General features: G+C 31.1%; 1 protein-coding gene across 1 annotated transcript; it reads left to right on the top strand.

Moving 5' to 3' along the window:
* Window positions 1-633: 633 nt before the first annotated feature.
* On the top strand, window positions 634-11,808 carry LOC133035677 (secreted RxLR effector protein 161-like). The gene is made up of 2 exons (XM_061111768.1): window positions 634-1,110; window positions 11,503-11,808. Exons 1-2 carry the CDS (start codon window positions 634-636, stop codon window positions 11,806-11,808), a joined length of 783 nt encoding a protein of 260 aa, XP_060967751.1.
* Window positions 11,809-12,279: the final 471 nt, after the last annotated feature.

Genomic DNA, 12,279 nt, shown 5'->3' with positions numbered 1-12,279 from the left:
ACTTTTAGTCCTGTTGCCATGCTCAAATCCATCCGAATTCTTCTCTCCATAGCTGCTGCTTTCGATTATGAAATCTGGCAAATGGATGTCAAGATTGCCTTCCTTAATGGGGTACTTGAAGAAACCATCTATATGGAGCAACCAGAAGGTTATGTTCTTCCTGGGCAGGAAAAGAAAGTTTGCAAATTAAACAAGTCTATCTATGGACTTAAGCAAGCTTCTCGCTCATAGAACAAAAGGTTTGATGAAATCATCAAGACCTACGGCTTTCTTCAGAATGAAGATGAACCTTGTGTTTACCAACTCAAGGAAGACCAAATAGTAGTATTCCTGGTCCTTTATGTTGATGACATTTTGATTATTGGAAACAATGTCAAGAAAATGACTCACATCAAGGAATGGCTCAACACTCAATTCGATATGAAAGATTTGGGTGAAGCAGCCTATGTTCTTGGTATTCAGATTATTAGAAACCGGAAGAACAGATCTCTTGCTCTCTCTCAAACAACTTACATAGACAAAGTCTTAGAGAGATTCTCCATGAACAACACCAATGGGGCAAACATGCCTTCTAGATATGGTATTCGTCTATCTAAGGGACAGTCACCGACTGATCCTCAAGAGATAGAGGACATGGCGAAAATTCCCTATGCCTCTGCAGTTGGAAGTCTAATGTATGCAATGTTATGCACTAGGCCTGACATCTGTTATGCTGTTGGAAACGTGAGCAGGTATCAGTCTAATCCAGGACATGAACATTGGAATGCAGTTAAGTATATTCTGAAATACTTGAAGAGTACAAGGAATCTTGTGTTAGTCTACAAGGGTGGTGCTTTAAATCCCATAGGCTACATTGATTCAGATTTCCAGGCAAGTCTTGAAGACAGTAAATCTACATCTGGGATGGTGTTTACTCTTGGGGGTGGAGCAGTGGTTTGGAGAAGTGCTAAACAAACCGTGATATCTGACTCAACTATGGAAGCTGAATACATAGCAGAAGCCGAAGCTGCTAAAGAACTTGTCTGGTTGAGAAAGTTCTTCACCAGTATAGGTGTTGTTCCTGGAATGGAAAAGCCTCTGGTCTTACTTTGTGATAACAATGGAGCAATAGCAAACAGTAAAGAACCTCGAGGCCACAAGAGAAGCAAACACATTGAAAGGAAGTATCACATTATCAGAGAATACGTGGCAAGAGGGGATGTACTAGTTGAGAAAGTTGACACAGAGGATAACCTAGCTGATCCATTTACCAAAGTCCTTGCCGTGACAGCCTTTGAAAAGCACCGTCAGAATTCAGGATGAATTTATATGTACTAATTAGTTTTATATTAGTGCAAGTGGGATTTTGTTAGGTTTTATGCCCTAAATAAAACTCCATTTCAATGTAATCTATTTTATTCAACATCAATAAAGAAACAGAAGTATTTTTCATTCATTTGTGTATGTTTTCGTTCACTTTATCAATTGCTTGTCTATTTGATTTATAAATTCATCTTAAACCCTTTCCACATACTTGATCATGTTTATTGTGCTGTCATCACATTGGAAAGTAAACATGACTATGTGAATAAAGTTTCCTAGATTTATCAGACAGAGGGTTTTACTGATATGATAATCTACAACAAGAGTATACTTGCATTTGGAGAAATGCTATGTTCTTTCTAGAACATTGGTTAAAGTAAAGCTCAGGTTGGATGCATGGAGTATGCATTGGAAGGGACCGATATTGAACTTTGACTTAGATTTAATTAAATTTACCGTAAAATCTATTCAAGTCAATATCGCCAAGTTGATCCTAGATCAAATGTTCTTAATCCTGTTATGATTAGGCTCAATCTTGAAAGGCTATTCGTGTGCTTTGATTTGTTAGTTAAGCTTACTTTTAGGTCAGGGTGATACGTACATTTTGGGAACACGGTAGTGCAATTGAGTGGGAGCGCTAGCATAAACATGGAATCTATAGCTTCTATCTGGTGAATAGTAAGCAAAGGATGATCTCCTTCGAGCTTGACCAAATGAACATAAATGGTGGAGTACTCATTTCACATAAGCTGAAATATCATTTATACGGGGTCAAGTGTTTTAAGGATAAAATACATAGTAGGGTGTTACGGTAATCTAATCCCTTTACAGTGTAGATCATTCATATAGAGGATCATTGATCACATTAGGATTATAACAATGGATAACTAATGATGCGTATATATGGTGGAACATATAGAGCATTCTATATACTGAGAGTGTAATTCTAAGTTCTATGCGTGGATTCAACGAAGAATTAATAAGTTAGTGAATTTTAGTGCTAAATTATTGATCTACTTATTGGAAGCTCGGTTATATAGACCCATGGTGCCCGCACTAGTTGAGATAATATTGTTTGTAAGACTCGTGTAATTGGTTTTGATTAATCAATTATAATTCACAAATTAGACTATGTCTATTTGTGAAATTTTCACTAAGTAAGGGCGAATTTGTAAAGAAAGAGTTAATAGGGGCATACTTGTTAATTATGATACTTTGTATGGTTCAATTAATAAATATGATAAATGACAATATTATTTAATAATTATTTATAGTTATTAAATAGTTAGAATTGGCATTTAAATGGTTGAATTAGAAAATTGGCATTTTTGAGAAAATCAGATACAAAAGTGTTTAAATTGCAAAATTGCAAAAAGCAAGGCCCAAATCCACCAAGCCATGGCCGGCCACTTTTGTAGGCATTTTAAACTGATATTTTCATTATTTTAATGCCAAATAATTCAAACCTAACCCTAGTAGAATGCTATAAATAGATAGTGAAGGCTTCAGGAAAATTACACTTCTGAATCAGAAAAACCTGAGCCTTCTCTCTCTTCCTTGGCTGCCACCCTCTCTCTCTCTTCTTCCTTCATATTTCGAACTTACCTTAGTGATTAGACTAGTGCCCACACACAGCAAGCAATACCTCAATCATAGTGAGGAAGATCGTGAAGAAAGATCATTAACAAAGGATACAAGGGTTAGAGATCTGAACGGAAGGAGTCATTTAATTCCGCTGCATCCAATGTAAGGTTTCTTAAACTTTATACGTGTTTATTTCATCGTTTTAGAAGGTTCATATTTAGGGTGTTAATAAACATACTTGTGAGTAGATCTAAGATCCTGGTAAAATAAATTCTAACATTCAGATAGGTTTTTTTACACTTCTCCAAAATCATTATTCCACCCCCAGAGTAATCACCATCTTATCAGAAAGATTTTCTAGCACAAAGGCAAATCTCGAAATCTGATGTGGTGTAGTCTAAGAGTTTTAAATACACCCTTATAGACTAACATATAGTTCTTCTTCTTAATCTTAAGATTTACTTGATTGTCTTCCAATGTTCTTCTCCTGGATTAATCTTATACCTACTCATTACTCCCACTCAACAGCAGGTGTCTGGTCTAAGGCATACTAAAGCATATCTGAGACCTCTCACTGTTGATTTAAGAAATTTTTTCATGACTTTGTCTTTTCTGGAATAGTTGAGACTTTTCCTTAGATAAATAAAATCTATGCCTAGAAGTCGAGAAGCTTCTATAGATTGCCATTAGAAAGAAAATGCTTCAGCATCTTACTAAAGTAAGTTGCTTGCATTAGAGTAAGTAATTACCATGTATACCACAAGCCATAGGTTTAGATAAACTCAAACCTATAGTACTAGGAAGAGGAAGTTTTGTTAAGTCCATTGAATAGACTTATTCACAAAAATTTCCTTTTATGTCCTTGTAATAGAAAACTTTAGGTTACTCCATGTGAATGGATCAAACTATAGTTCTCTTGGCTTTCTTCTTAGTTTCTTATCTTGACAATCCATTACTTGTTTAAACTCACAATGGATTTTAATCACTAGTGTCTTCCAAGTCATAAGAAGGTGAGTTCCTAGAAACTCTCCCACTACGACAAGGTATCGTGAATTATGTCTAAGAAAACTAAATGGTATTAACCTCTTTGGTTGTGACAAGACAACAGAGGCAGTGGGATCATCATATGTCAAATAAGATGATAGAACACTTTTGGAATCAAGAAATAAATATGTCCTTTATGTACTACTTTATTTTCAGACTTAGTCATTTTCTTAGAAAAGTAGTATTTGTTTAAACAAACACTTTCTTATCTATTGACTATGGGATTGTCCACCCCTAATCACTTAGAATAGCTAACAAACCATGGTTAATAGTTCTAGCTTTTCTTAAGATTTTGATTAGGTCATTAATGAATCTAGTAATGATTTACATTAAGTATACAACCATTACATCATTCTGAAATTGTGTTACCGTAGAAGGATTTAGGCAACGACTAGTAACTAATCATCAATACGCAAATCGAAATTTCTGGGGAGGTAAGTTTGGATATAATTCAAAAATCAATTTAATGATCTTTGAATTGCATATCTACTAACTATTTCTCCACCCCTATAAGTTCACAAGATCTTTAAACACTTACCTTAATGGTTTTAACCATTGTTAGAAATTTATGAAATTTTTCAAACATTTCAAATTTCTTTGCATAAGGTATAATCTAGAGTGATCGTTTTAAGAATACGAAGAAAAACTCATATCCACCCCTGAATGTACATCCATCTACGAATGAGATGAACAACTTTCAGTGGATATAGGCATATTAACTCTTTGCAGAGGTTGATCTTGTCAAAATCACTATGAACAAGATACAAATGCCATAGATTAATAAAAATGTGGTTGTGTCTTTTTGATGACTTAGGTTTAGTTACTTCACTGAGTTCATAGAATAGTGCAAGTGGATCCTGGTCACAGAATATTAAACTCATATTCCATACTTTAATATACAGTTTTGAATCCATTGATAGAAAATGGTTATTAAACTCTTGTGAAAGTGTAACTGTATTATATTCTGGAATTAGAAATATAAGAAAATTTCTGTTTGGAATCTAAAATTAAAGTCAAAGACTTAAATTTATACCAAATATAATGAGTAATTGACCACCACTACTAATTTAAACTCTAAGTCAAATTTGCCCATACAAGTAGGAGATTTCTAAGATTGAGGACTTATATCATTTTGGAATAGAATTTCGGGATTATAATCATATGCGTCATTTAATTTTTTTAAGAGAAAATAGAATGACATGAAATGATTTATAAACCATTCATCCAATGATATGTTATTAAGCTAATTCGAAATGAATAAGCTAAGAGGAATTAGGATAATTTCGTTTATAAATAAGAATCCAACGATGCTTCGATTAGCGAGAGTCAAAGTAATCTTATTTATACAATCTTCTTGTTTCATATTGTAAAAATACTAGTCTAAGGTGTCATCTATTGATGAACAGCTAGATGTTGCATATACAATATTTATCTTTCGAGGTCTAACACTATTATGTATGTCTAATGGTGAAAATCCATCAGGGATTTATCTCATTAGAAAAACAAACCAAGTTAGACCAACAATGAAGATTCGAAATTAAACTACAATTTAATAACAGAAAATAACATGGTTCAATATAAATTCATACACAATTCAGAAATTATTAAACATATAGCAAGTAGGAATGACAAGTGAAAATACTACAACATACAATCCTAAATAATTTCCAAGGTTTTCAACAAACTGATATCAGTGTCCCGTTTAGGCGAGAGTCAAAGCTACCATCCATTGAATAGAGTTGTCAGCTCATCTAAAATGTTAAACATTCTAGCAACCTTTTATTCGATCAAGATTGGAATCCAGCGTTGTCCCGTTCAGGCGAGAGTCAAGGCTATTCTATCTTATGAGCTTCTACCATTGTTTCATATTTTGCAAGTCAAATACAGTCGCCATCATTAGGGTGATCCATACCATATAAAACACTTACAAAGCTACTTATCTTTCGAGATTAAACGGTGCAAACTTGCTAATGAACGTTCCTCCATTAGGGAGGATTACTCACTAAAACAAACGCTGTGTAAAACCAACAATGGAGATCGAATATCTTAATAATAAATTTAACGCTCATTCTTTAAAATGTATTTTCATTATTATTTATAATAAAATATATTCATTAAATATCGAATTTAGAATTAAAATTCTAAATTAGAATTTAATTTAATATTTATAAAATTATACTTAGATGGTGATTGAAATAAATTGAATTATTCCCATCTCAGTAGTAATTTTGATATATAAATATCAAGAAAATTTTTTAAGTTGTATTAATTAAAATTAATTTGCAACTTAAAATAAATTTTCATGAGAATATATTTATTGTATTTTGAAAAAGAAAGTATAAAAGCTTTATATTTTCGAAATACTTAAATAATAATTACTTAGAAAAATACTTCAAGCAAAAATATCACCTATCTAAATTTTCCTTTAACTAATTCATTCAATTTCTAATAATATACTTTAATTCATTTATTTTAAATTAATCAATAAATGAAAAAAATCATTGATTTAAGTTGGTCTAAGAATTAATTAAAATAAATAATTAATTTAGAACTTAATCTATTTTTCAAGATAAATTCAAAATCATCTTGCATTATGAAATGCAATTTCGAAAATTGATTAATAAAATAAAGAAAAAAAATATATTTTGAAAATTATTTAAATTTAGTTTAAAAAATAAATTTCAACTAAAAATTTTCTATTTAATTAAGTGTCATGAAAAAGAAATATTTAAGTATCATGATGAAAATCAACTTAGATATTTAATTTTCAATTTAATTAAATGTATTAAATTCAAGAAATAAATAATTAAGTGTAGAGAAGGCTTAATTATTAATCTCTAGTTTAATACTAAAAAAAATATACTTAAAATAAACTGTACCAAAATTAATTATTTAAATAATTAATTTCACAATGTATAATATTTTCCTATTTAATATTAGAAATAATAAGTAGTCTAGAAATAACAATCTAGAAAATATCTTATTTGACTAAGTATCTTTTCCACAAAATTTGAAAAAATATCTAATTTAAGTTGTATTAGAAAAAATCTAGAACTTAAATATTTTCAAATTTAAATTTAACTAAATATCAAAAATTAAGTTGTAACAACTTAATTTGAAAATATTCCATTTTAAGTTAATATTTCAAAAAATATCAACTTAAAAAAAAAAATATCTAAAGAATCTTAATAACCAATTCCTATAATTCCTCAACTTAATTTTGAAATTTGAAATTCAAAAGATATTCAGATTTAAGTTGATTAGTTAGAGATAATTAATTTTCAACTTAAATAGGAATATTTAATGAAAAATTTTAATTAAGCTTCAGAAAGAATAATTCTATATTAGGTTATAATTCTATATTTAATTAAATACAACAAAATACATATAGTTTAGCTTAGAATAAAATTCTTTAAACTATGGTTTTCTTAAATTAATTTCAAAATAAATGAAATTAATTATGTTGTTAATCAATTTTATTAGGTTAAACTAATTTAATTAACCTAGTACAGTTATTCAAATCAGGCAAATGGGCCTTCACAATTGGGGTAGTTCATGTGAGGGGGGGGGTTGGGTTCAATATGTCGTACCCACTACTATGGCTCCCAACTCTCACACAAGGCCCAAAAGAGAGGAATTTAACCTTAAAATGAACAACTGTTATTAATTGAATATACCCAAAAACTAAATGGGCCTAAATAAAATCTATCAAAAACTATGATATTTTATTTAGCAACAACAACCTATATGCATCTATAACAAAATTAAACATATAGGCTCACACAGGCACACATTTGGATGGATCCTATCATGTTGCTAGGTCATACACAGATGAAAGAAGATTGTAAAATTTACGTGTTACAAATTATTTACTTGACCAATGGAACCATGAGTTAAATTCAGATCATTGGATCTGTCAACAAGTTAACCATGGCTATTTGCAATCAAGCAATAATAGGTTTTATAAAACTTACAAACAAGCTAAAACACATACTCCTGCAACAAGGCTATCTAGATAGTTGGATGTAGGATTTATTTAATTTTAAATAATTAAATTTTGAAAAATAATTAAATAAAAAATAATTATTTTCGAAAAAAATAATAATATAATAAAATATATATATTTTCGAAATTAATAAAATAATATTTAAAATTAAACCTACAATTTTGAAAAATTAGGTTTCAACTAACCTAAATATCATTTCAAAATTTGCTAACTACTTTTAAAAATTTAATGTTATTTTATAAATTAAATATTCAATAAAAATAAAAAAGATAAATAAATATCTTTTTCAGATTTTATGATTTAATTTAAATAAATAAAATACAAAATTTAAAAGTTAGCAAAATATCTTATTTCTATTTAAAATTACATGATTATAGTTATCTTATTTTAAATAAGGTCAAATTATTTAAAAAATAATATTTCATTTAAAATTTAAAATCTGACCTTAAATTTAAAAATAAGATAAGATATAATCAAATTTAAAAATAAGATAGATAATTAAGCAAAAAAGATAGATATTTACTATTTTCAAATTCAAATTACACTAATATCATGAATTAATTAAAAAAAAATTAATTAATTTAATTATGATATTTAGAATTGAATTAGGAATAGTAAATGTCTAAATACAAAACTACACAAAAAATCGGAAGTTAAATCCACGAAATAGCATGAAAAATCGAAGAAAAACGAAAAAATTGCGAGCTGTAGGGACAGTATGCATTGCATACTGTCCGCGCTCGCGCATCAGCATGCATGACCGAGAAACCTCGACGCAGGAGGCTGTTAGCAGTCTCCCCGCATTCGCGAGGCTCGGTTTCAAACAAGAATCCTGTCTGTGAGCATGTTGTCCGAAGGTTGCCCCTCGTCCGCGCGCGTGTGATGATGCACGATTCCTGATATTTTTCGAAACTTCAAAAAATCATAACTAATTCAAATTAAATCGAAATTGAATTCTATAAAAAAGTAAATTGCTTAATTTTTTCCATACTATCCAATAAAAATACTTCCAGAAATAGATATTCAATTATTTTTCACGAAAATTCACAAACATCAATCAATCATCAAACAACACTCAAAACAACATGATACCATCCAAAACACAAACAAATCGTTTTAAGTCCAAATTTCTTGCAAGCAAATCAATTACCATGGCTTTGAGGATAGTTTTTGTTAATTATTTTACCAGGATCTTAGATCTACTCACAAGTATGTTGATTAACACCCTAAATATGAACTTCTAAAACGATTATGAAATAAACACATATAAAGTATTAGATACCTTACATTGGGTGCAGCGGAATTAAATGTCTCCTTCCATTAAGATCTCTAACCCTTGTATCCTTTCTATCGCAGAGTATTATTAAGATCTGAACCTGGATCTCTTTCTCTCCTTCTTTAGTGCTGAAACTCCTTCTTGTTGAATGTCTTTCTTCATGATCTTCCTCACTATGATTGAGGTATCACTTGCTGTGTGTGAGCACTACTCTAATCACTAAGAGGTTTCAAAATTTCAAGGAAGAAGAAAGAGAAGAAGGTGGCGGCTACGTATAGAGAGAGAGGGCTCATGTTTTTCTCTGAAGGAAATCAGAAGTAAAAGTGTAATTTTTTCTGAAGCCTTCACTATCTATTTATATCATTCTACTAGGGTTAGGTTTGAATTATTTGGTATTAAAATAATGAAAATATTAGATGATAAACCCTATAAAAGTGGCCGGCCTAGGCAATATGGATTTGGGCCTCACTTTTTGCAATTTTGCAGTTTTATCATTTCTGCATCTCATTTTCTCAAAAATGCAAATTTTCAAATTCAACCATTTAAAGGCCAATTCTAATTATTTAATAACTATAAATAATTATTAAATAATATTTTCATTTATCATATTTATTAATTGATCCATACAAAGTATCATAATTAACAAATATGCTCCTAAAACTCTTTCTTTACAATTTCGCCCTTACTTAGTGAAAAATTCACAAATAGACATAGTCTAATTTGAGAATTATAATTGATTAATCAAAACCAATTATATGAGTCTTACAAGCAATATTATCTCAACTAGTGGGGGGACCATGGGTCTATATAACTGAGCTTCGAATAAGCAGATCAAGAATTTATAACCTAAATTCACTGACTTATTTATTCTTCGTTGAATCCACGCATAGAACTTAGAATTGCACTCTCAGTGTATAGAATGCTCTATATGTTCCACCATATTGACACATCATTAGTTATCCATTGTTATAATCCTAATTTGATCAATGATCCTCTATATGAATGATGTACACTGTAAAGGGATTAGATTACCGTTACACCATACAATGTATTTTATCCTTAAAACACTTAACCCCGTATAAATGATATTTCAGCTTATGTGAAATGAGTACTCCACCATTTATTTTTTATTTGGTCAAGCTTGAAGGAGATCATCCTTTACTTACTATTCGCCAGATAGAAGCTATAGATTCCATGTTTATGTTAGCGCTCCCACTCAATTACACTACCGTGTTCCCAAAGTGTAGGTATCACCCTGACCCAAAAGTAGGCTTAACTAACAAATCAAAGAACACGAATAGCCTTTTGAGATTGAGCCTAATCATAACAGGATAAAGATCATTTGATCTAGGATCAACTAGGCGATATCGACTTGAATAGATATTACGGTAAGTTTAATAAATCTAAGATAAAGTTCAATATCGGTCCCTTCCAATGCATACTCCATGCATCCAACCTGAACTTTACTTTAACCAATGCTCTAGAAAGAACACAGCATTTCTCCAAATGCAAGTAAACTTTATTGTAGATTATCATATCAGTAAAACCCTGTGTCTGATAAATCTAGGAAACTTTATTCACATAGTCATGTTTACTTTCCAATATGTTGACAACACAATAAACAGGATCAAGTATGTGAAAAGGGTTTCAGATGAATTTATAAATCAAATAGACAAGCAATTGATAAGGTGAACCAAAACATACACAAATGAATGAAAAATACTTCTGTTTCTTTATTGATGTTGAATAAAATGGATTACATTGAAATGGAGTTTTATTTAGGGCATTAAACCCAACATAAAGTCTACGTGAAGTAGAAGTGTGGGCTTTTCTAGTTAACTGAAGCCTTTGATGAGCAGGCCCAACTAGGGTTATGTAGCTAAGTCCTCTCCCTAACTTTATCAATACATATTGTCTCATCACAATTGTATACATTTTGATAATCAGATAAATAAACTGCTTCTGATTTAGAGATCTAGGGAGGAAGGCTTAGTTTGAAGTATTGCACTATTGAATTAAGGTAATTGCTATGGATTGAATTGAGGTAATTTCTATGGATCAATCAGGTACGCATACCTAATTATTATATATTATTATTGTGTTCTATGTTGTATACAAATTGATCTTTAGTTTATTATTAGTTTTCTAACAACTTCTTGATATTGAAACTAAACAAGTTTATATTTCAAGAGATGTTGTCTTCTATGAAAATATTTTCCCCTTATTTTCAACATCTCCTCCATCTGAAATAAGTCACTTGTTACCTGACATTGTTCTTCCTACAAACAAGGTTTTACAACAAGAGAATCATGCTCACAAAACCTTGCATATCTCACAAGCACCGTCTGGTTTACCACCAGCAACAACCTCACACCACTACACACCTGCTGCATCAAAGAACAAACAACATAAACCAACTTCCATTGGTTCTGGTACACTAGATCCCATACCAGCAGCCTCCACACCAGGAAAAACTAATCTAGTTTTACAAATCCTGGTACAACATCAGCACCACAAAAAGTTGTTTCTCCTCATTCTGGCACTTCAGCGTCCAAACCAGAAGCCTCTAAACAAGAAAATAACAACTTGGATGTGACTACAGTAGCTCCCACAACAACAAACATCACCCGAACCATAAGAACTGGTATAGTTTTGAACAAACCAAAGCACCTAACAGACTACATCTATTATCATCCATCTTCCAGTGCTCATCCAATTAAGACATTCCTTTCCTACAACAGATTACACCCTCAATTTAGAGCAGATGTCCTTGCAGCCTAATCTAAAGTTGAACCTCAAAGTTATGCTGAGGCATCTCAGTTTCGACATTGGCTTCTTCCAATAGATAAAGAAACTGATGCCCTCAAAAGAAACAATACTTGGATTGTCACTAAGCTCCCACCTGGCCACAAAGCCATTGGTTACAAATGGGTGTAAAAAGTTAAATATGATGAGAGTAGGGTTGTTGAAAGCTTCAAAGCTCGCCTAGTAGCCAAAGGCTACACTCAAAGGCATGTCATTGATTACTCCCAAACATATGCCCCTGTGGCAAAGTTTAACACCCTCA

This window comes from Cannabis sativa, chromosome 1 (assembly GCF_029168945.1).
Source record: "Cannabis sativa cultivar Pink pepper isolate KNU-18-1 chromosome 1, ASM2916894v1, whole genome shotgun sequence".
In the NCBI taxonomy this organism is placed as follows: domain Eukaryota; kingdom Viridiplantae; phylum Streptophyta; class Magnoliopsida; order Rosales; family Cannabaceae; genus Cannabis; species Cannabis sativa.
This window is presented reverse-complemented; position numbering and strand designations above follow the sequence as displayed.